This window comes from Genypterus blacodes, unplaced genomic scaffold (assembly GCF_046128005.1).
Source record: "Genypterus blacodes isolate CSIRO-AG114 ecotype Tasmania unplaced genomic scaffold, CSIRO-AGI_Gbla_v1 ptg000056l_1, whole genome shotgun sequence".
NCBI classification, from domain to species: Eukaryota; Metazoa; Chordata; class Actinopteri; order Ophidiiformes; family Ophidiidae; genus Genypterus; species Genypterus blacodes.
In genome coordinates this window covers 2626780-2650799 of record NW_027466868.1, presented here as the reverse complement: position 1 = coordinate 2650799, position 24020 = coordinate 2626780, and the positions used below count along the sequence as shown (strand labels likewise).

The 24020-nt window shown below is 42.4% G+C and overlaps 2 protein-coding genes across 6 annotated transcripts in view; both read left to right on the top strand.

Annotated features, from left to right (window-relative positions):
- Positions 1–13832, top strand: part of LOC143002372 (nck-associated protein 5-like) — a 99229-nt gene extending 85397 nt beyond the window's left edge. For 2 of the 4 annotated variants that reach the window (XM_076152444.1, XM_076152445.1), the window contains exons 15-20: positions 522–609; positions 4002–4322; positions 5710–5810; positions 6401–6533; positions 6654–6826; positions 12490–13832. In XM_076152444.1, the coding sequence (XP_076008559.1) occupies positions 522–609; positions 4002–4322; positions 5710–5810; positions 6401–6533; positions 6654–6826; positions 12490–12789 (1116 nt within the window). In that variant the 3' untranslated portion in view covers positions 12790–13832. The other 2 variants (XM_076152446.1, XM_076152447.1) reach the window with 2 other exon arrangements.
- A 1924-nt stretch (positions 13833–15756) lies between these two features.
- LOC143002386 (ly6/PLAUR domain-containing protein 1-like) lies at positions 15757–23779 on the top strand. 2 transcript variants are annotated; one of them, XM_076152462.1, is made up of 4 exons: positions 15757–16085; positions 18024–18158; positions 21699–21952; positions 22307–23779. In XM_076152462.1, the coding sequence occupies exons 1-3, from the start codon at positions 16037–16039 to the stop codon at positions 21929–21931; spliced, it is 417 nt and encodes a 138-aa protein (XP_076008577.1). In that variant the 5' UTR covers positions 15757–16036; the 3' UTR covers positions 21932–21952; positions 22307–23779. The 2 variants fall into 2 exon arrangements, with proteins under 2 accessions (XP_076008577.1, XP_076008579.1); XM_076152464.1 differs by lacking the exon at positions 15757–16085 and having other exon boundaries at positions 16102–18158.
- Positions 23780–24020: the final 241 nt, after the last annotated feature.

The window sequence follows — 24020 nt, the reverse complement described above, 5'->3', positions numbered from 1 at the left end:
TTTAATACCGTCCTCCCAGCCTTTTCCCTCTATCTTCTCCCTGCAGAAATGCAACAAAAGAGTGATGGTTAATGACCTCAACTCTCCTCTTACACCAGCCTAAGAGCACGTTTTTGTAATAACCCAATTTAAGTACGGCGGGAGAGAGCGGCAGTTACCTTGAACCAAACTTCAAAACATAAAAAAATGCCAATAAAAGAAGAAGGAGAAGAAGGCGAAGAAGAGGAGGAAGCCAAGTGAATATATTTCACAGTGCCAGAAGCTTGTCTCTTCATCTGCAAAGCCATAAGTACACAGATCTGTACAATATAGCTCCATCTTTTCATGCTAAATTTCCGCTACAAATTGCCTCAAAGGAAGCTTTGCCAAAGGAAAAGTGATTCTTATTCAATACGCCGCTGCATGTAGGCACATTTCAGAAGGATAACTTTATCACTTTGTAAAGCTTTTAGGTCAATTCTTGTCATGTTCCCGGGTGTTTTCCTGGGTGCTCACATATATTTTTTAAATCCTTTTTCCAGACTCTCATCATGACCGAGAAGATCAACCTGAGGGCTGAAAAAGAAGAGGGCCGCATCCCAGACAACACATGCCAAGACCACGTGATAGGTAGGCCCTGCTTCTGCTTCTAAGGGCACATTTCACCAGAAAACTAACACTTCTGATTGATTGTGTCTAAAAATGCACAGGGAGCTCTATCCCAAAATGGAAATGTGTGAAATTTTCCTTCTGCCAACTTTTATTTTGATCTGTTATACGGGCAGAATTTCACATTGCCTCATTTAAGTCACTGGGTTTTCATATCCGTCAGCTCACAGCTTAGCCGTCACTTATCACCGCAAATCAGTCGATGCAGCAGAGCATCCAGACATTTTACACTTGTGATTTTCTGATGTGATCGACAGCTCAATCCCTCCGCCGGCTGATTCCCTTTGCTGCCACTCTGCCATTTCCACAGGGGAAATAGCGGAGGCTGCGAAACACAATGTTGACAATGGCGTCAGGTGATTGATGTGCCACTGTCTGATATTTTTACCGTGCCTGAGCAACTCAGGAGTGGGAAAAATAAAGGCATCAAACGAGTTCTGAGACGAGATGATGATGGTTATTACCGCAGTGCGACAAAGGTGCAAGGTGGTGTGTAATTCAGTTTGGGGGATGAGAGGGTGTAACTGCTGCTTAGTGGATGTGTCGTGCCACTCGTTTTGTCACTCAGTGGGATATTAGAGCTTTGTCTCGTTGTCATCTACCTCTCAGGGTGATGACTTTATCCGGTGTGTAGAACAGTTACACAGCCCTGTTGCTTTTATATTCTCTTTGCAATGCTTTAATGTGCATAAAAACAAATTGATCCCCCCTTTGCCAAAGTGTTTTTGTGCACACTGAGTAAAAACAGACAGGGTGTTTGGTTTTCGTTGATGTGTTTCAATAGGTCAACACACACTACTAAATTTACATACTGGTTGAAAATGTTTGCTATTGTTATCAAGTTTGTATTTGTCAATCCTATTCATATTGAAGATACACACATTGTGATGATTAAACCGCGACTTCACTTTTTCTGCTGCAACGAGACATTTTTAATTATAACTGAGCCATATGTTGGCGTCAGGGTTGGGTGCCGGTGGAAATAATCCATATTTTACGAGATTATTGTCTTCAATTTAACTTATTCTTGTAGTTTGAAGACTTTAAATTATGCGGTGTCACTAATCGAATTATTCCTAGACTCAGTTTAGGCTTGAGTCACTTGAGCTCATAATGGGTCAGTGCCAACTATATAACGCTTAATTGTTTCTGTGTTCCTGATGAACTGGGTTCCCTTTCATACTGTGCCCAGCTAAAGCGCATCCAATCTGTGTTAATTAAATATTTCGCAGAAGTTTCAGCTACTGGGGCTCAAAGTTCCTCGGCGCTGCTTTAATGTCACGTCTTGCTGAAATGTGGCATTCGCAGGCCTAATGCCAGACAAACACATTAATCATATTAATGCTTTCACTCTGGCAGCTCATGTTACAAGCAAAATGCTTCTAAATGTGGACTCTGGACTTTGCTATTATACGTCGCTCATCGTATTGTATGTATAAGAATGATACAAAAAAGACTATATACAGTTTAAATGCAGGGTTTTGACTGGATTGGGGATTGTTTTCAGCTCAACTCTACACCCTATAAAAGCCTCATTACTGCCGAATACTTAAAGATGAATCTCAGAGCGACTTTTAATAAATCCGAAGCACAGATTCATCCCCTTAGCGTCTTCCAGGGTCAGATCTTTCTCTCTCAACGTATCAATCAAAGCCTCTTAAGTGGTAATGTTGAGTTTCCTCCTTGTATCACAAGGGTATCAGCAAGCAGTTGTAGTTGTAGTTGCTGATAAAACCTTAACTTTGCCCTTTATAGCAGAATGAAGCTTGTATTGCTGTGTGTCCTGAACATATGGACTCCTAGATAGGGATTATAGGTATTGGAGACGACTCTTTCCTTTGTTTGATGTCAGTTTTACACGTTAAAATGTATAAAAGAAAGCACCTGGAGGTTGTGTAAAGAAATGATTGTGAGCCCAGGAAAGACTAGATTACGTCCAGCTGTTGTTGCCTGTAGACTTGAAGTGAAGCTTGTTAAAGTTCTGATGCATTTTGAGGCAAGTGGGATTCAGTCGTGCAGTTGTGCCATTTGTATATATTCCACATGTTCATATCAGATCCATAATGCACTCTAAAGGTCAGATCGATGTCCCTGGTTGACTTTTGTATGCTGTTATGGAGCACGTTGTGAGTTCTGTCAGAGAACACCAACCTACGCTAACTCACAACAGATACATGTGCAATATAATGTGCCATCTGTGGATACTGAATACCAAACACCGAGTTGTTATTTCACAGGTTCATCATGTATGGCGTAATATGTGAAAGAAGTACACAAAAACAACAACATGAGACATTTATGCACTGCAATTTCACTTTCAACTCTTGATTGGGTCCGAATAAATGTTTGAGGGAAAAACTTGAAGACATGATTAATATGTAATGTGTAGAATATACTAATGAACGCTCAATCAATCTTCTAAATTCTTCATTGTCATGTGATCCACTTCATACTGTCTGGGACGCTAACGTTTAAGTTCACTGAACGCTCCCGTCTCTAGTTTCTTAATAATGCTTTGACATTTGGAGAGGGATGCAATCGTTTCTTAATCAAAGGAGGAAATGGATCAATAGTTGTCGTGTCACGCTCGAGCGGCTCTTGTATCCCTATGAGAAAAGCTATTGATCCACCTGTGAAAAAACATGCACATCTGGGTTTTACTTACAGATATGTTAAAGGAAATAAATGAAGGTTAGAGAGGATTGATCACACACAAGGTCAAGCGTAAAGTAAATAACGCAGCGCTGTCAACACCTGTTCAATAAAAGACTCGTAAAACACCATCCAACCTTTTCACTTTTACAAATTCTACTTCTGCAAAATCGCTGGTTATTGTGGTACAGACGTTATTATTCACAGTTAGAGGGACCTGGGCTGTGCTGCACGCCGATCCATCTGTTCCCGCCTGAGTCGAGCGTTGGCAAAACATGATTTTTTTTCAAAAAAGGCGTCCATCTGTTGCGACTCGCTGTCCAGTCTCCCAATCACAGCTCAGCGTGAGCCTGGGCGAAGCAGAGGAACTTGTCCTCGGTTCGAGCTTGACTTGGTGTTTCCTTTCCAGCAGGCTGGCAGCAGGTGTTTTCTCGCGTCACATTGCTTTGAAATTGTGTCACTGCAGTTATAACTAAGCATGTTCCTCCGACCATGAAATTATCTCATCATGGCCTATTTTGCCACCAATAGCGGTTATTTTACAGCTCTAAATGCTTTTTTCTCTCCCTGTGTGTATCTGAACCCTCAACAGAAGCCCTATTTGCCCACAAGCCCTTCCACTGCATGTGAACCTACACACCTCTCTTTTCCACCGTTCCCTGCTTCTCCTGGACATCACCCACCTCTTCCTGTCCCTTTAGGCTCCGGCTGTCAGATGAGAACGCTGGACAGCGGGATTGGCACCTTCCCTCTCCCCGACTCTGTCACTAGAGCCAGCAGCCGCCACATCCCTAAGTCGGAGTCCAGTCCCGGTGCCGTGACCGCCGGCTTGGCTGAGTTTGATCCGGAGCCTCCTTCTTCTCACCTAGACTCCTCACGGCCCGGTGTGAAAGTGCCTTCCCTCGCAAAATCCCGCCTGCATACTCCTACCAGCATGGGTCACTCCCTTTCCGACCCCACAGTGACCTGCAGCAGCCACGCCCAGGACACCCAGAGCCGCCTGCCCAAACTAGCAACCTCAGGTAAGCCCTGCAAGACGCTGTCATGTCTTCAGCATTGAAATGTTGTTGATAGTTTATTGGTTATTTTTTTTTCTTTTAATTCAGTTGATGTCTGGAGTTCCCGTCTTAATTAGAAGGAAACATCTAAATCAGGAAGTGGGGGATCTCTTGAATTCCTATTTTGCCACTTAACCAACTTAATCATTATTCTTGTTTGATCCTGTTATCATGTGACAGTGACGGTGACTTTGTTTTCCCCGATAGAGGCTTAAAGGAAAAACAAATTGAGTGTTGTGTCTGTAAAACGTAAACTTAACATGCGAGATGGCAGCGTGACAAGCCAGGAGCCTCCAAAGCATCACACGGCTTGGCGCTGTCTTTCAGAAAGTGAAATACTGAATGCCTCGGTCACATTTTCCTCCTTGGGCGCTCAAGGACTCCAGACTGTTGTAAGCATTAAAAGAAGTGACTTGTTTGTTCAACTCCGTCTGAAGCTAATGCATCAAACGCTGACAACGGATACTCATTCGATCCAAATGACAAAGGACTGTGCGTCCTTATAATCTCAATAATGCCCCAAGGAAAGCTAACTAATGCAATTAGATAAGCAGGTCAGCGTCGCCATAGATCATAAAGTGCCTCCTGCTTTGGCACTCAGCATGATGCACGGCACAATTGTGGGTAGTGGGATGCAATCAGATGGCTGATTAAAGCCACAGAAACACACACACACACACACAGGGATGAGCTATCACACCCAGGGATTTATGCTTACAGGACATTAGCCCACGTCTGTTTTATCTCAGCGCTGCGGCGGCACTGCAGAGGCAGCAATCTGGTGGAAGATGTTGATTAGTACGGACAAAACTCAAAAACTTTGTCACGTGTTCCACCGCTATTACAAAAAGGCTGCGGTGTCATGTTGCTTTACTGGTGAGAGGAAGCAGATGAAAACACTTTTTCAGATGCAGAATGTGCAAAAACGCCTTTCATCGCAATGCAACTGAATGTTACAAGACACCATTTAATTGGCGTCTGTCCGAGACAGCAGTAGGCAAAGTGATAATAAAGCAGTGCTTAGTCATGTGGGGACGACAGCCGAAAGCTGTTCTTTCTGTGCTGCCAGGAGTCATGCCTGGGCACAATGGCAGGGCGGACGCCATTAATGTTTGATGGCTTGGATACTGCACACTTGCATTCATATATGCATATAAATGGGTCTGTACAGAAATGGACAGGTTTTGGTTGAGTGAATGTGCATAATGTGTCTGTCCTGTACAGATTGTCATTTTAGCAGAGCTGAATTGCTGTTTTCCTTTTCTTGCATGGGTTTCAGGTGGCCGTTGTGTTTGTTGCACATCAGACCTTGTGACTCATTTGTCCCTTCTCTCCCTGTATTGACTTTCAGATGCGACCAGGACAAAGAGGCTGAGTCTCTCGGCCACTACAGCGGACAAGGAGAAGGAGATGGAGAGGAAGATGAAAGCGAAGGAGCAGGATTTGTCCAATGTAGGTTTTTCACATGGAATATTTCATGACATGGTGTTAAGAATTCAATCATCTGATGTGCAATGAGCAGGTTGCAGTTCAGCGTCTTGCTCAACAACACCTCAGAAGGACATAAATTAAGTGTCTGGACCAAAACTTTTAGGAACGTCTTTACCCGGGTCTTAAGTAGGAACTTTCGCATTGCAAATTTACTATTACAGAATATTTGTATTGTTGAAGCATCTACCCTGTTTATGTATTGTCCTCCCATAATTTGTAGGATTGCTTGCCAATAATATTGGGAATGTCTGAAGGTTATTTTTACTGGGTGCTCTTATCTTTACGCACACATTAACACACAGGACCAATTCACAGGGGACATAGGACAATAGGGCCGTCCAAATAGGTCCTTAAAGGTCCATGGTGTGAAATGAAGGAAAGCTCTTGAGGTCTTGTAAAGGGTCCCAATGTCCTGAAGAAAACAATCAGACGAATGAAACAAATGTCTATAAAGACTAGGCTTCATTGAGCACCGCCAGTGCATGCGTGTGTGTCTTTGTAAAAGCTTCTTCTCTGTTCTAAAGTGATCGTGCATCTTCTGCTGTGAACAGGAGCGAGTCCCCCTGCGAGTGTGCACTTACTCGGGGAGCAGCAGCGACACCGAGACCGAACTGGAGAGCAGAGGGAGCACGTTGGGATCACCTCAAAAGACGCTGATTAACAGAAGGAAGAAGAGCAACTCAGGTACTTTGATTTGTGATCGTGTTCCCTCCACTGTGTCCTTGTCTTTTTCTCAGAATTTCCTGCACCTGACTTTATTTACTTTAGCAAAGCTTTTGCAATGACAAACCCCTCTGTCCATAGGCGAACAGGACGAAGAGACATTGAAGCGAAGCAGTATGGAGAAACCTCTGTCAATCATGGACTTCTACCAACACGATATGTTCTCGCATGCAGAGGACAGCAGGAGGATTTCCCAGTACAACTTGTTGCACAAGGAGTCGGCCATGGACAGCAAAGCGGGGGACAGACTCAGCGTGAGTGTTGTTTATAGATTTGTTTGTCAAACGAGCCTGATCAACATGCAGCCGATTGCATTCAAGAACGTTCAGGTTTTCAGATTCAAAGTCTGTTTGTTCTGGTCTGAATCAGCCAGTGAATCACTTCGGTTTGACACACACAAACAAAAAATCCATTGCCCACTCATTGAGTATCAAAGGAAGAAGAAAGTCAGTGTGCCAATACCTCTTCCTCACAATTGTCTTGGAGCAGTTATTTTGGTTTGTTCGGACCAAGAGGGAAATTATGCTTGACTACCATGCAGGTGTGAAAGCCACTGATCGTTTTTACACCGACACATCATATGCAGGGGGCAGTGTGTGATGTGCTCCATGTTGATTGTTTGAGACTAAATCAATTTCCTCATTTTGTGGAGCGCTTGGGAGCTCCGGGCAGTTGAGAGTGATAGGAATCCAAGCCGTTCCCAGGTGTGTATATCCGCATCAGTATGGAGCGCGTGTGTGGGTTGGTGGCAAGAGAGCGAGTCAGTGTGTATTCCCAAGACAGAGACACAAACACAAACACACACAGTCAGTAGGTATGCATAAGGATTTTCTCAGAGCAGAGGTATGAAGTTGAATAAATTGAATTTGTACCATTTCTACATGTCACAGACTTTGGCAAGGAGACTTCTTCAGATGGTCAGAGTGTGTTGCAGTCGTGTGGAGTTGCAACGTTGATGCTACCTTTGAAATAGTTCCTCAGGCCTGAAATGGAGTCACCACTCACCACTCACCACTGTTTTCTTTCCATTCCCAAAGTGAAGCTTTTCTGCCTTCGGAATTGTGCGCAAAAAATCTTTTTTTTTCTTGAAAAACCCACCTAATTGCTTTCGATCGACTCAGCCTTTTGTGTCAGCGGCTGTTTGCTTCTAGTATTTAACTCCACTGAATGACAAATGAGGATCAGAGACCATGAAATGGCCTCCAGACCAGTCTTGCTTTACGGGTGAGACTCTCAAGCAGGCAAACTCTCCTCTGCACCCCATACCCACTGTGACACACTAATCCATATTTGGAAAAAAGAGAAGCTTTTGCTCAATATAAGTTTGTGTGTGAGGAAGGGAAAAACATGAATATATTCTACATGGTTTTGATTCTTGTCCTCATTCTGTTCTGCTTTCTGTTCATGACCAGAAGCAGAACTGGACAACTCGTGAGCATAAATTTGTGTCTGGAATATGCTTGCAGCTCCAGCATTCACTCGTGTGTATTGTGTTTTCCATTGAATGAACCAGGGGAAGCTTCTTTCTGAGCGAAAACATGCTTACAGACAAAATAACAAACATGGTTGGATTTACCTGTAGCATTGTGGTGCTGTGCATACAAAAGATTCAGTTTTTAAAGGCACTTCTGTAGTGACTTTGAGAAAAACAGCAAATATGAAGTGGACTCTATGACCTGTGTGCGAGCAGAAAGAGAATCTCACTCAACAGCAGAAACCTCGAGTTGAACAAAGACCGGCGCTTGGTGCCGAAGTGGGAATCAGACTTGGATTTTGATCCGAGTTCTGCCGGAAAGGCATTTGTCTCATCCTCAACCCTGTTTCATATAATTAGCATTATGCTTACAGGTTCTAAATTAAAAATGAGGTCCCTGTTTTTTTCTTAATAATGAAGGACTTGATGGAGCAGCCATCTGGGAAAGTAAAGTCTTTACTGCTGTTTTGCACAGCAGAGCTCTTTTTGGAGTTGCCAGCATTCCTTGCTAGCTATAAACTAGCATTGCTGCTACAAACTAGTGCACAAATGCTGTTTTTTTGGCTTTAAGCGAGAAATGGGCTTTAAACTTCTTCATCCATGTAAACACTATATTAATATACGATACAAAGTAAACTTATTCAGAACCTGTAAACCGACTGACCTGCATAATCCATCCACGCGACCGCTCCCCTTTTTGAAGACATCGTCTTCGCCAGCAGTTTTGGGGAAGTTTGGTGGCTAGTAGCGAGCCGTTGTCAGAGTGCGGTGATTTAAGTACCTTTAATAACCTTTCACAAACACTCAGGAGAGTGATGTAAAGCTCGGCGGCTCCCATCAGAGCCCTCACGGCCCGGGTTGGCCTCCCATTTATCATCCTGACAGCACCTGACAGCCCTGCTAACGGCACTCTCCCGCCTTCTTCTGTCCTCTCCCAGTCCCTCTCTTTTTTTCCCCATATATCTTTCCTTTCCTTTCAGTTGGCCTCTGCGCGATTTACATCTCTTTCTCCCAGCTCTCTTCGTCTTCTCACCTGACGTCCGCCGCTTCTGTCCCAAAGACGTTTTCCCCTGTCCTTGCATTCTTTCTCAAACTAACTTCTCTCTTTTTTTCACTGCTTTCTTTATTACTCACTACCTCCTACTCCCATCTTTCATTTGCATGAAAAAACGAGATTGCTGAAGACCTCCGTGACAGCGAGTAAAAAAACGCAATACGAGCTCTGTGCTGAGCCGGAGGATGCACACGTGGAAAGATTTCAAAATTCATGGGTTTTGTTTGACCCTGTGCGTTGTGTCAGCATGCACTGCATCTCCCCTGAGTTTGGAACAGCTTGTTACCTCCAGCAATAACTACATGGCGAGAGACGGGGAATATTTCAGTTGACATGTAATTTGAAACCTGGCGACTGGATAAGCAAAACTGTATCGGTGTAAAAATAAACATCAACAGCAGGAATGTTCGCTCACCTTGAGTCGCTGGCGGCCTGACAGAACAGAACGGATTAACTCAAGAGCTGTGTGACATAATGGAGGAATCAGACTGAACAAACCCAGAAATAGAACAGTAGAAGCTCTCGCCTGCAAAGTATCAATGCTTCGTCCATGTTGGCAATTAAAACTCTGAATTTGTGTTCGACTGAAGTCATTTCCCGAACTGGGATGTACCTGTAATTGTGCATCTTTCCTGGATTCAAATCCTTTATATTTTCACAAACGAATAATCTTTCAAATTTGAGACATTTCAACATTTTTCAAAACTCAAAACCTCAACCTCAACACAGACAGGCAAGTGGCACGGCGGTTTAGGCGTCCCATCTCTGCAACGCCAAGCAGAACCAATTGCCGATTCTGGCGAGCGCTCCGTCAGCAGCCAGGTCGGTGTGTAATTGTGTTCCTCCAAAATCAAATCCAATCAGCGATAAGACCATCGTTCTCTTTCTTTCCCGCCTGAGGGAGATACAGAAGGATCCTGCACAACCTTGCAGTGATTTTTAAACCTAACAGCAACGACACATACAGTATGGCTACACGTACGTAGTACAGCTTCACGTCCCTTCTCTTTGTGTCTTTAAGGTATTAAAGGAGCTTCTTTCTTTAATAGCCATGATAGCAAAAAAAAGATATAGCAGGAAACAAGATTTGCTAGCCACCAACTTAACTTTTTCCGGTAGCTTGAGAGTAGCTCAGTTATTTTCAAAGCAATCTTGCTTTACTCAAACACTGCAGACAGAAATGCAGATTTGTTACCAACTTTTTCCCAAGAGTATCTAATAAATTTATTTACAATCGTTTTATTTCTGTAAATCTTTAAAACTTCAAAGTAGCTTTCATCATACTGGCTCGTAATGACTGCCATCTGTCTGTAGCTATTTTCTTAGTTTTTAATTTATTTAAAAAAAATATAGTATACTTACTTAACTCTTCACTTTCTATTACTTGGGGTCCATTTACTCCTTTGCTTAGTCTCCAATCAATACCTTTAAAGGACAAGCCTCCTTCAACATTCCACTCAATATTGTAATTTAAGAAATCATCATCCGAGAGGCAGTAATAACTATTCCCCCTCTGAATGAAGTCTCATTGAACCTGAATTTAATAAATAAATTGGACATGTTGCACTTAGATTTAAGGGGCACAACTTCTCTGGTTGCTTTGGTTTCACTCCAGCCATCTAATCACTCAATGCGCTCCACCTGGGCAGCAGGTGAACGCAATTAACTCGCTGCTCGGAAAGCCAACCAACAGGGCTTCAGGCCCTCGAGAGCAGGGACTACAATATTGCTTTGGCTATTACTTTCTCCACCTACTTGTGTAACATGCAGAAAAGTCCACGCTCCCTCTGTGGGAGTGCTTCAAAAGTCATTACAAGAAATGTTAAGAAAACCGCAGGTCAAAAGGAGAAGTAGGTAGTTTGGAACACTTGCAAACTCCAGAATTCACCGCAGATACAGATGATTCATTCCTGTACATAGCAGTATGGACGGGTGAACGTGATTAAATGAAGGGATTTCTATTTTAAATTGTGATCAAAAGTGCAAAATTGCATGGAGATACTGCTAAATACAGCAAAGTCTCTCCTAGTTCTTTGTGTGTTGTATTATTTTAGTTGATACCAACTTGTTAGACAAAAATAGCCTGCAGGTCTTACTGTTAGAGCAATGTGTAGGTTGCTTCATTCCACTTTAACAACACTCCTGTTTGTGTGTTTGCGCTCCAGAGTTCTGAGTTCTGGTCTGAGGGGAGCTATACCTCCCAGCAAAACAATAAATGGTCCACATTCGGAACATCCCTGGAGGTTTCCTGTGTGCTCACCAAAACAGAAATACTTATGTAGATAGCGGCTTTGCTTCCAGCCTTCAGTAGCTGGAGGAAAGTGCATGTTACCCAGAGAATTTAGTTTACCTGTACCTCTGAGCAGTTGTAATGCTGATGCTCCAGTAGCTCTTTACTTCTCTCTGGAGGCGTTCAGCAGAAATCATGTAGCAAACTCAAATAGTTGCCACATCGTCAACAGCTGTCTACTTTTTGCAGTCAGGTGTCCATTGTTGTGTGTTGTTTTCCCTCTGTAGACGACATGGTTGACTCTTAGTCTGTTATCAGCATGGACTCAAGAGTGTTGAGTGTTGGGGAAGCAGCAGTACAATAAAATTGTTCACTTGCAGCCTAGCCACTCTCTCAAAATAGGAGTTAGCCAGACTGCTTTTGTTTGTGAGAATTTGTACAAATTGTTCACTTTTCTTTATCTGTAGGAGCCTTTACACATGTTTGTTACTGATCCAGATCATTGCTGAGTTGCCCCTTCATTGACATCAATCTCAATGCTTGTTTCACTGTAACTGCTGGTACATGTATCCCCCCAGAGTAACTCTCCAGCAGACTGCATTCAAATGCAGTTGGAAAGAGAAAAAACAGAACACAACAGTTAATGTAACATGGAGCGCAAATGAACCCGGAGGCACTGCCTGCCAACACACTCGACGCACATTTCGTCCTTGAGTGTGCTAATAATGTGAGTGTAGATTGCTGTCATGTTCTCCAGTGACGTCTGGCTAATTGCTTTGCAAGAGAATGCTGCAAATGAGAGTCTATATTGTCCAAATGCCAAGCTTACCCTTGTGTGTATTTCACTCTGTATCTGTCAAATCAACTGAACTGAGTGGATAGAGAAATGTAACTATTTACAGAGCAGCGTGGGCAGCACCATGAGGCAACTTGTTATTGCCAAGTTGGCCAACTCATGGAATGAATTATGAAGTAAATGTTGAACTTATATATATATATCATATTGTATTATATTATATGGGCTCGAGCATTAGGTGGACAGTTAGCACTGTTGCCCCACGGCAAGAAGGTCCTGGGTTTGAAGCCCTGTGTCTGTCCTGGTTTGAATGGGTTAACATTCGGCATGTTTTTTAATGCGCCGTCCTTGTTTTGTCTGCAGAAAGAGATCCCACTGGAGAAGTCATGCGTCAGCGGGAACCAGCCGGGCTCTCTGGATTTCTCTTTGGAGTCCCTGAACAAGCTGAACCACAGCACGTCCAGCAGCAGCAGTCTGTATCCTGACACCAGGTTAGTCCACCACTCTGACGCAGGGAACAGCGGCGAAGACTGCTACAAGGGGAACGAACCCCCGTCCTCCAGTTTCTCTACCAAGCCCGGGGCTGACCCTGCTGGCTCCCTCAGTGACTCGCTGTACGACAGCTTTTCCTCCTGCACCAGCCAGGGATCCAACGATGTATAGCAGCAATACATCAGACGCAGGGACTCAAATCCTACCCTTGGTCTTTTGCCTAACTCAGACTTGATCTCGACCTCAGAGACAATCAACCTCGAAATTTTGAAGAAGTTTCTCCGAACTGGTACAGATTTGGTCTTGACTTGGTCTTTGACCCTGGTCTTGATTCAAGCTTAATTGCAACTCGTCTTGGAAACGACTTGGACTCAACAAAGGTGGTCTAGACTGCAGCCCCGCCTTCCTACAAACAACACAAAGCACTTAGTGGAGCCGGAGAAACGAAGATGAGACCTCAACTTACCAAACCAGGACTTAACTTATTTGACTCTGGGTGTGGTGGACTGGACAGCAATACTCAAGAAGTTGTCTGTGTTTTTCCCCATGCTGGGGAGCGTCTTATCATTGCACTGCAACAAATGCTGTACAGACTTTGTCAGGAAGTGAAAAACGGGCAGTTTTCTCTGGGCAACATCGACAGGCAACATTGGTGAAAAGTTGCCACAGCATTGTTGCATTGACAGCAATGAAACATCCTCCAGGAACTCAAATTAGTTTTTTTCCTTCAAAGGTTGCATTTTATTTGTTTTGCTGCTATAGGTTGCCCATCTAAGTTGCCCAAAAGAAATCGCCCAAGTGGCCTCATAATCAATAAACACATGAATACCTGGGTGATCTCTGCATTTGTTTTTTGAAGCAATATTGTTTAAATGGTGCCACAGTTGAGACCAGGTTTTAATGTTTCGTTTTGCCAATCCTGTCTTTGTTACAGAAATTGTGGAAAACTCTGCAAACAAAACACATTTCTGCTGCAAATTCTTTCACTGTGTCAACCAAACACGTCTTTCTGTTTCCTCATGTTGTGGCTCATCGATTATTCAGAGAATATTCAGTGTCTGATAAGTCCAGTAGATGAAGCAAACAACCAACTTTTTGGCTTGAACGCCATCTGGCACCCAGTGTCGCTGGTGGCAGCTCAGGGAAAACATACTGGACTCATTTAGATGGGAGGCATTGAAACTAAACCGCAGTTAATCTCTCCTGATGCAAAACTCGAAACTCGAAATCATCTGACGTAGCATCTTTATACCTGAACCTCTCCAAACCTCAGTTTTCCTATTGTACATTATGTTGTATATATAAAAAGTGCTATAAGTTAATATCAGAATGGGCATTGTTGATTTATATATGCAAAAAAGGCAAAAAAAGATAAATTCTTTGTCAATCATTCAGCTTTGACTGGTTGAAAATGGCATGTATCTTTTCTTTCTTGTTTAACAAAGAAGTGTTTATTTTGATTGATAAGAGCTAATGCAAAAAAATATTTTATCACTTTATTTTATTTTGGACTATATTTGAACTTTAGGTGAGGTTATGCCAAAATGTCTATCTGTAATTTGACCGGCTGGTGCTAATCAACAGCGTGTTCCGTTGTTTTGTTTTTTTCTATGATGTTAATATGTATGAAGAGAGTCTGAAGAGGACTTGTGTATTTTTCTAGATGTCCAGTATTTATACCCACATTTTTGTAGTGTAATTGTCATGCTTCACCTCTCTCCTTAAATGTTCCTTTGTAAAGAGAAATGGTTACCAGCAGTGTTACTTTGGTAATTACTGTTATTATTATTATTATTATTATTATTATTATTGTTATTCCCGTGTGCAATTTTGGCTGTTACACTAGACTTTAATGCTCTATTTTATGTAACGATTTCCTTAATAAATATGAGAAATTTCCTATTTCAAAATGATCTGTGTGTGTGTGTGTGTGTGTGTGTGTGTGTGTGTGTGTGTGTGTGTGTGTGTGTGTGTGTGCGTGATGAACGGGGGAGGCCGTGCACGTCTGTGTTTCACCCACGAAGGTGATTCATTCAAGCTTTCCTTTTTTCCTATCTTCACACCGATGAATGTTAGGAATCAAGGTTGGGGTAAAACCTGAAATGTTTCGCTCAAGGGCGCTGAGTGTAATCACAGCTTCTCCACTCGCAGGCTGTTGAGCGGAGAGGAGCCAGGAGAGGAAGAGATGGAGATTGGGCCAGAAGGGATTTATAACCATTAGTCTGTTGATGGGTGATTATGTGTAAAAATAAATGCTATTTGTTTGTCTAGGCTTGGATCTCTCTCTCTCTCTCTCTCTCTCTCTCTCTCTCTCTCTCTCTCTCTCTCTCTCTCACTATGTGTGTTTACTCAGCATCAGACTGTGTCAAAGGTGTTGCATTGAGACATTGTCAAAAGGAAGCAAGCACGAGTTACTGCCTTCAAAGTGACTTAGGTTGATTGATAAGTTCTGAGCCTGCCACAAAAGGATTGCAAGGGACTTAATGCTTTGTTTTTTTTTCCAATTCTTTGCATTTTTGTGAATCATATATTAATTTCAGCGTAATGATTAGAATGTGTAAGCTACAGATAGACATTCAAACGGTTTCATATAGAACCTTTGAACTCAGGCGTTGACTTCATACCAACCAGCATCACTGGCAGAAGTGAATTAGTTAAAAAATGTAATGGTTCAAAATAAATAAATGCAATATCTCAGACCTCAGATGCAATATCTCTCATCTGCAATATCTAATCTCTTCTACACTGCACCCAGAACTTATCAATCAAACCCTGGGCTTTGCCAGATTGAGAGAAGCAGTCCTAAACCATAACTATATCCTACAAATGGCTTAAACAATAAATCATCAATTCGGAACCAACAGCATATGACAGAAAAACAAACAGGTTGCAGATAAACCAGTAGATATACAACATTAAAATCTTTCTCGTCATACTACAGTAAAGCAATAACAGAAGTCCCAGTCGTGACTTATTTATGTAGGAGTTGTTTTGGAATATGAGTGAAATCACAGAGAGGAATAATATTAAAATATCAGTAAAATGATTGGAAAATGAAGGTAATACCTCCGGCACTGCAGTAAAACTACAGTCAAACATGAGAGTATGCGCAGTAATGTACAGCAGCAGGTATGTGAGGATCATTATATGGAGCTGTGAGGTGTGAAGTGCTCGTCACGTGGTGCGCTTTATGATTCCTGCGGTCCGGTTCGCGCTCCGTCTCCATTTGGACAGAGACTCGGACTGGACAGAGACTCGGGACTCTGACGGACCCTCAGTGTGCCGGAGCTTCGCCGAGGATGGTCGGATGATCGGATCTGTGTCTGCGCTTCCTCCGCGCCGGGTCACCGTCCGCGCGTCCGCCTGATCGAGCTCCGCCGGGTCTGATGTTTCCCCTCCGAGCGGCATTTCGGGGAGAATGCGTCTGCTGATTATCGCGACTTTCCTCGGAGTCCTTGTCGACGCAGGTAGGTGCAACTTAGAGACACCGAATACTGAACCAACATCTCAAATCTGGCTAATTATCTGCATTTGTGCGCACTTTTTTTTACTGCGCCTTTCCATGTTTTATTTCATATTTTCCATTTAAACATTTGACGTCATTTGATCTGATCCTTTATCTTTACATGTGAGAAGTTAATGACAGAATCAAATTGTTTCGGATATACTCTTATACTTAAGCAAAAACTTCATGGAAATATTGCCAATATTAGGCAATCAGTTGTGCGCGTCTGGTGCGGGTTTTGCGCGGAGAGGCACTGGACTCCGCGTTATTTGGATCAAACAGAAAGACAATAGAAACGGCAATAACTCCCTAAAAACAAATCCTCACAACTTCTGCTATTTTTCAGTATAAATCCATACGAGGGTCCGTTAAAATGCAGCAGTGCCTGGGATGCTTATCGTGTTTGATTTTGTTCTTGTGTGATCACAATGCAGTGAACAGTGAGAAGAAAATATTGCTTTTGCTGTCTAATCTTCCTTTGAAGACAGAACACACAGGAGATCATTTTCTCCTTTTCTTTATCTCTCTTCTGTTGTGGGACAAAATAGATTCCCAGTGAATTTTCTCAAGCTGATAAGACGCTCTCATGCGCTGGTCTCTGTCCTTCACTTTGACAAATACTTCCCAAATAAGAGCGAGCCTATTTCTTTGCAGGCTGATGGATGGAGGTTTGAGGCATGTGTTTGGTTGAGAGTAATCAGAGTCGGGTTGTGATGTTGTAACGTGGACCTTTATCAGTGGAGCCTGGCTTTGATGGGGCTGTCGGAGTTGAGATTAATGAACGGTGCCATTTCAATAATTACACAAGTAATATCTGTCACCGGGAATGGATGGCTTGTGCGGGATGGTTTGTAAAAGAAAGGCTAGGCGGGTAGTTGGGAGGATAGTAGCTTTCGTGCTCTGTTGTTTGGTGGATTGAGGTTATTCAGATTCCTGCAGCATGTTGGCCTTTCCAGGAGTGCAGCTGCATGTTTGGGAGAGAACCGTTCACCATGAAGCTGTCTGGATTTCTGTGTTGTTACAACCTCCGTAGATGCTCCTGTGGTGTTACCAACTAAACAATTTGAAGAAATTACACATTTAATTTCACCACCAGTAAAACAAATCCACGGGTCAACAGCGAATCCATGCATGGCTGTGTTTCAGCTTCTTTATGACCCAGTCTCACCTTGCTGTGTGAGTCTGTAACCCCCCTGCTGACACTAATGAGACAGTCTGCACAGATAAATGAAAGCACAACCCCAACACATCAAAGATTCCATGCTTGCTTTAGTCTGCTTGATTACACAAACCTGTTTCTTGCTTTGTTACTTGCTTTCATGTGGGTCGAGTCTGTGGAGTAAACCCTGCAGGCTTAATCATGGAACTAACTCTATATTGTACAAAAACAGCATCCAAAGCAAAGTCAATAAAAGAGATCAGAGAACCAGACACATGTCCAGCTTGGATACGTATTTGTGAAATGTATTAAAATGCTACAAACCAGAACACGAAATGAGTTTGAAATGTATGTTTCCTGCCATGAAGGAGCAGTTTGACATTGATGTGATCGAAGGTGAGCGCGGTGGAAGTTGCCGTGTTTACGGTCGGATATGTTTCGGCAGCTCAGATTCTGTTTGTCTCTTCCTTCTGCAAAGTTCTGCACCAAGAGCGAAATACAACTTTTTCATTTCGCAAAACTTGAACTTTGTAGTTCCTCAAGTTTTACTGTCGTGGCTTTGCTTTCCCAACTTTTTCAACATGGGATATCAGACAATCACAAATCATTACATCACCAGGAGTGATTTAGCTCATGTGTTCCAGAATCTAACACGTCAGTAGATAAAGTGAATGTGCCTGAGTGAGATGCTTTGCTTTGCTCTGCTTTGCCTCCCTTATCCCCCCCTCTCCCCCGGGACAGGAGATGCCCTTCAGATCCAGTGCTACCAATGCGAGGAGATGAAGCAGCACGACTGCTCCACACCAGAGTACATCGTCAACTGCACTGTCAACGTACAGGACACGTGCCAGAAGGAGGTGCTGATCAAGCCTGATGGTGAGGAGAGAGGGGGGGCGGGGGGTTGCATCGATACACAACTGCTGCACTTGTAAGCATGCACACAAGGAATCCACAGAAGCAAGAAGATGCGACAGATAAAGGGAGATGAAGAAACCAATGACTGCAACTATCCTCTTCCTTATTCCATTAGTTGTGTTTTCATACGTAGCTCCCTTTTCTTTGTTTATTCAACCATGGTGGTCGTCATTAGTCATGCTGACCATCCAGCATAGACAGTGAAGATGAGTAACTGAGTAAAATATGTGAGCGGTATTAGGCTGATTCCTATTAAGGCTCGGTTTACGCCTCCTGCATGCCAACTGAGTAGGATGTTTCACTCTTTACCTTTGCAAACTGCATAAAACAGCACGACAACAAGGGCGACTCATCACTTTGATTGATTAATTTTGTTCTGCACACAAAATGAAAGAAAGATGACAAAAATAATCAGCAAATTTGGAAGCACATCTAAAATAGCGCTATAAATGTAAATTTGCAAAAGAGAGGAACAAAGGTGAGGGACTTTGAAAGTGTTGCTGAATGCTGATGAAATGCCCGAAAGAGGAAAGTGTGAAGGCCTGAAAAGTGTAATGAAGTAGTTACAGGCAGTTTGAGTGACAGCTAAAGCTTAAATCCTTCAAAGCTGACGATTGTTTATGAACAACAGGTGCAGCCTATTAAGCAGAGACACAGAGCTGAGTCAGCTTGAAGGCACATGTCGAACAACTGGCGGAAAAAGGTTTCAACCATCAGAAGCAGGAGAACATTAAGATTTTTCAGGTTTTCAGACTTTCCCCATTTCAGTGTTTTTTTAAAATGTTTAAAATGAGATTTTATGATTTTTCAGCCTTCCCCATGTGTGTGTAGTGCGTCTTTTTAGAGAGGAGGCAAGTTGAAGCTGATTGGCTGAGAGCCTAACACTCTAAAAATTCAGCTGCTGGACATTGACATTTTGACACTCCATAAACAATGCACATTTTATTTTACAATGCTTTCAGAATATGTTTTTTGTCCAACTGTAGCATGTGTAGGTTTTGTTCTCTCAGCCTTTAAGCAACAACTGGTCCTGAATCTTCCCTCTATGGCCCAATGTTACATTTTAAGTGGAGAAAATTCATTTAGTTTGTTATTTTCTGGCCTTTTTGGACCATAATACATCTCTACGTTCAGGAAGTTCTCCTGCTTCTCAAGGTCCAACACAATTTCAAGTAGCAGTTAAAGTTATTGCATATTTTATGTGTTTAAGTGCCAGTTTAAAATGCTTTGTAGTTTTAAAGTTTTTTTTTGCCATTCCGTATTAGACGGTGTGTGAGTTATGTGTGTCCAGGCTGCTGCAGATCAAAACCGTATGCACATCAGTATGGCATGTTGCGTTCCAAAAAATTGGCAAAAAAGAAAGAATTGAGATCGTTCACCTTGAGGAAGGTGCCCGTCTGGAAATTGGAGACGCAGCTAAACACAGCCCTGCAATGAGAACAGCATTTTTTGGGCCACACATACCAGTCAAATGAGGATAGACGCCATTACCAAGCACCGAGGTAGTCACGTCATATACAACACGACAGACAGTTACCAAAATGTTTTGACGTCTATCCTTCCAGACAGGCAGCAGATGAGGCCGGAAACAAGCTCGTCTGGGAAGCAGCAGGTTGACATTTTCTTTCTTTTGAAAGAAATGACAAGTAAGGCTGCAAAAGTCATCCCTTCTCTTTCCTCCGCCGGATACCTTTTAATCCTCATACCTTGGACTTCCTCGCCCCTCGGCAAAGGCCAAGCGGGTCGCAACAATCTCCTGTGATCTCAGTGTAATAGATGTTGTTATCCGTTATTTTGTTCCTCCGTCCAGCAGCAAAAGGAGAGAGAGAGTAGGGAGAGAGAAAGAGGAGCACTGATTGATGTGTGGATGGAGGGTGTGAGAAGAATTATAGCATCAAACTATGGCTGTGTACACCAAACCCTTCACAAGAGAAATGGAACACTGCCAATACATGTACATTGGTTTTTAGAGGTACAGAGTAAAGAACATTTACAGTACTGTACTGTAGTGAGTACTGGTTACTGTGCTCTTAGAGGTGATACTTCTACCTTAGTAATCTCCCATTTTCTGCTACTTTCTACTTAGATCCAAGACATTAATCTAACTGCTGTATATTTTCTAAAACTAGATGTTCAACAGGGTATAATATAACAATATTACTGTTGCTGGGTAACAAGCAATAGTAATTTTTGTAGCTCAGCTGTTTTTTATCAGTGCAAAATATCTATTATTTCATTCCATGTCTTCAAAAATGTAGTTTTATTTTATTTAGTTATACAGCAGTACATGTACACACTCACAATGAGTATCTTTACTTTATGCTACATTTATGTTATAAATTTGGGATTTTTTCTAATAAATCATGGATCTGTACGTTTACTTTCAGTACTGCTGCTCTCGGCAACATTTTCTCCCTACACGACTTCATTCCACTCTTTTGTCAGAAAATACTTTTGCAGCTTTACAGAATGTCAAACCTGACGTTTACAATAGTATTTCGCTGAAGCACTGAATAGAAGAACATTCTATTGTGAAACTGGCCCAATCCCACTTTGTCTTTCCTTCAGCAAGTCAAGAGCTCTCACAGCAGCATTGTGGATGTTCATTTTCATGTTCTTACTAGGTTTGACTTTCGTTTCAGTTCACAGAGGCACAGGCTGTGAGAATGTAGATGTAGATCTGTGTAGCACCGTGTGTACTGTAGTAAAAGGATTCTTTGTGTATGTCTTCACCTCTGTCAATAAAAAACAAGGTTCTTACATAAAGGAACGTCTCACTGCTGAGATTAAATTTCACCCAACTTGATTTAATCGGAACGTCTTCGTTCTGTAAGGGGAATCACAAGACGAATAACACAAGAGAACATGAAAAAGTAAAGAAATACTATTGTAAGTTAAGTACACACACCAAAACAAAGCTCTAACACAGACAAAAGCACACCAGCAATGACTCTGGAGTGCAATAAAAAGTTGCAGCGCTGCAGAATACAAGTTACATTTCTTTATACAGGTATACAAATTGCAGTATAGCGTATTGTATACCTCACAGACACACGTCAGTTAATAAGAGTGGACAGGAAGTCAATAGCTCCTTCACCCTATAGTGCAATAAAATACTGCAGCGCTGCAATTACAAGCTTCTTATACGCTACATCTACGATCTAAGCAAACTAATTACCAGTGGAGCCAATGAGTCCCGGGCCCTGTCACAATAATCCTACGCAGGCAACATTTGGTGAAATCGTGCTGAAAGTGAAAATGTAATTGCTTTTTCAACTCAGGCACATACATCCAACATGCTATATTATAAACAATGCTCAATTTGTGAGTTGTAATACTTACATAATAGTCACTTTTGGACAAAATAGGGATATGTAGGACTCTCTATTCTATAGGCCGAATGTAAATCTCCCATTGACCCCCAGCAAAACTGCCACGAACCACAAAGCTCCACGGACCACAGGTTGAGAAACTGAGCGCTGTCTGGTCTTTATCCCACAGGGATTCATTTCCGGAAGTCGTGCGCCTCCTCGGGCGCGTGCCTCATCGCCTCCTCAGGCTACCAGCAGTTCTGCACCGGGCGGCTGAACTCGGTGTGCATCACCTGCTGCAACACGGCGCTCTGCAACGGGCCCAAGAAGAAACGCCCCACCAACTCTGTGGCCCCGCCCCGCCGGCAGCTCGACCAATGGCTGCTCTTCGCCCTGAGCCTGGCGGCCCTGATCCGGACGTAGGCTGAGGACTGTGTCTCACCTGTAAGGTTGTTTTCTCTTCTTCACACCACAAAAACACTGCAGATTCAATACAAATCAAGCCTTTGATGTCCCAAGTAATTTTACAATTGTATTTCTCATTGAGTTTGTACAGAAAAACACCATTCAAAAACTTTACAGAATCTTTACTTTTTTGTCGGTTTACCCTAGAAACTGATTTTTTTTAGTCAAATAGAAAAAACGTTATAATGGAAAAAAGTTCTGCAAAAATCTAAAATAAGGACAAATAGAGGTCCAGAACACTTTCCAAATAATTGTGGATTTTTTTTAATAATAGTTCCACATTACTCTTAGAAACTGATCAATGCATCGTTTCCCCTTATTGTTTATCTCCAGGGATCACCGTGGAGACCAGCCTTCCTGTCACAGTCGTGATGTGAGAGCAGACGTGGGCATCATGCCGGCTTTGTATGTTCTCAGCCTCATTAAAAACTCTTATTCCGGTCAATATAACACCGTGATACGTGCAAGAGCCAGCGGGGAGTGACTGGTGGGAAGATTTCAGAGTCGTTTATTGTCTTTGTTGGACCATCCGGGCTGAAACGAAGACAGATTGTTCGCTTTGTGTAATGTGGAGTTTTGTGAAGTTGTTTTTTGGGGGTTATTAATGCTCCATAAAGGGCAGAGCTTTTATTCTTTGGGCCTTTTTCATTTATGCTCTCATTTCTTGTAATGTTGCAGAGGCTAGCTGCTTTATTTTGAGTATAATGTGACAGAAAAGACTTTCTGAACCCCAGTTGCACATTTGTATTCATCATATCATCAGGATGCAGACGGCACTTTGATTCAAGCAATTATAGTTAAAATTCTCTTCGTGCACATTATCACATTTGTGTATATTTCCCTCTGCCAAGCAGCATTCATTCAGCAGGGAAAGAAGAAAACTGGTGCATTGCTTATTTATCTTCAGTGATAAAGTCAGGGTTGATTTAATTACGGACGAGCAGCTTTGTGGAAATATTAATGGAACATTACAATTTTTTGTATTCACCTTGACTCCTCTCTGGGCTGCACTATTCCTTTTTAAATTAGTGTCAAATTTGCTGTATTCATCTGCTGAAGTGCAGTACAAGAACAAACTATAAGCACAAATACAGCTGACCCCCACCCTAGAATAATGTAGACTTATTCAATCATACCCAGTAATGCATTTAACTCAAATCTGTATTTGATAAATGTTTCTTTTATTGAACGTTTTCTATGTATTGTTTATAGGAGTTATTGCTTACCTGCTTGCCTTGCATTACTGTTCAGTATTGTAACATTCTCTAGTTGTATTATCGAGGGAACCAAACTAAGACTTTTACTTTTTCCGTGTTAAAATCAATATCGCTAAATGACATATTATCACTATTATCTTACAGCATCGATTCACAACTCTGGACTGTTCGACTCGAGCGGGAACATATTTTCGGACGGAGATTGAGCGTACGATAAATGTTCGCGACAGTTTTTTGATCGGTCTTCTGTGAAGAGTAAAACTGTATTCTGCTGACGTGATGGAAATAAATGTTGCAGAAAAAGTGACTTTCCCGATGCTTACATTTCAATTGTTGTTGCTTGTTTGTATGATTTGCCTACCAAAATGACCGATTTACCCACAGTTCTGTTCGTCTCCCTGCAGAATGCTGCTGCTTATTGTTTCCACGTGTGGCCGCTCAATTGCATCTCCATCACTTCTTGCATGGTTAGACACGTGATTGAAACTGGTAACTTGGAAATACGATTATCACACCTGTTAGTCAGCCAGTGAAAGTAATTCTCTCTGAATTGCTGGTTTATTTATTTACAAACAGATAAGGTTGTTCCTGCAAGCTCATCCTCACTGAAACACCTGAAGACGGGTGTCACACTGGGAGGATTCGGTCTAATCTGTATTGAAACCTTAATCTTCTGCCTCTAGCGACAAATTTTCCAGTGACTGATTTGGCGTCGGAGACAAACCAATGATGAAAGAATGTCTTGACTTGGACTCCATCATGCATTAAAAGAAAGCTGTTCAGATAGTGGGCGTGGATTCCATGATTCCATTAGCTTAGCAGTGTTTGGG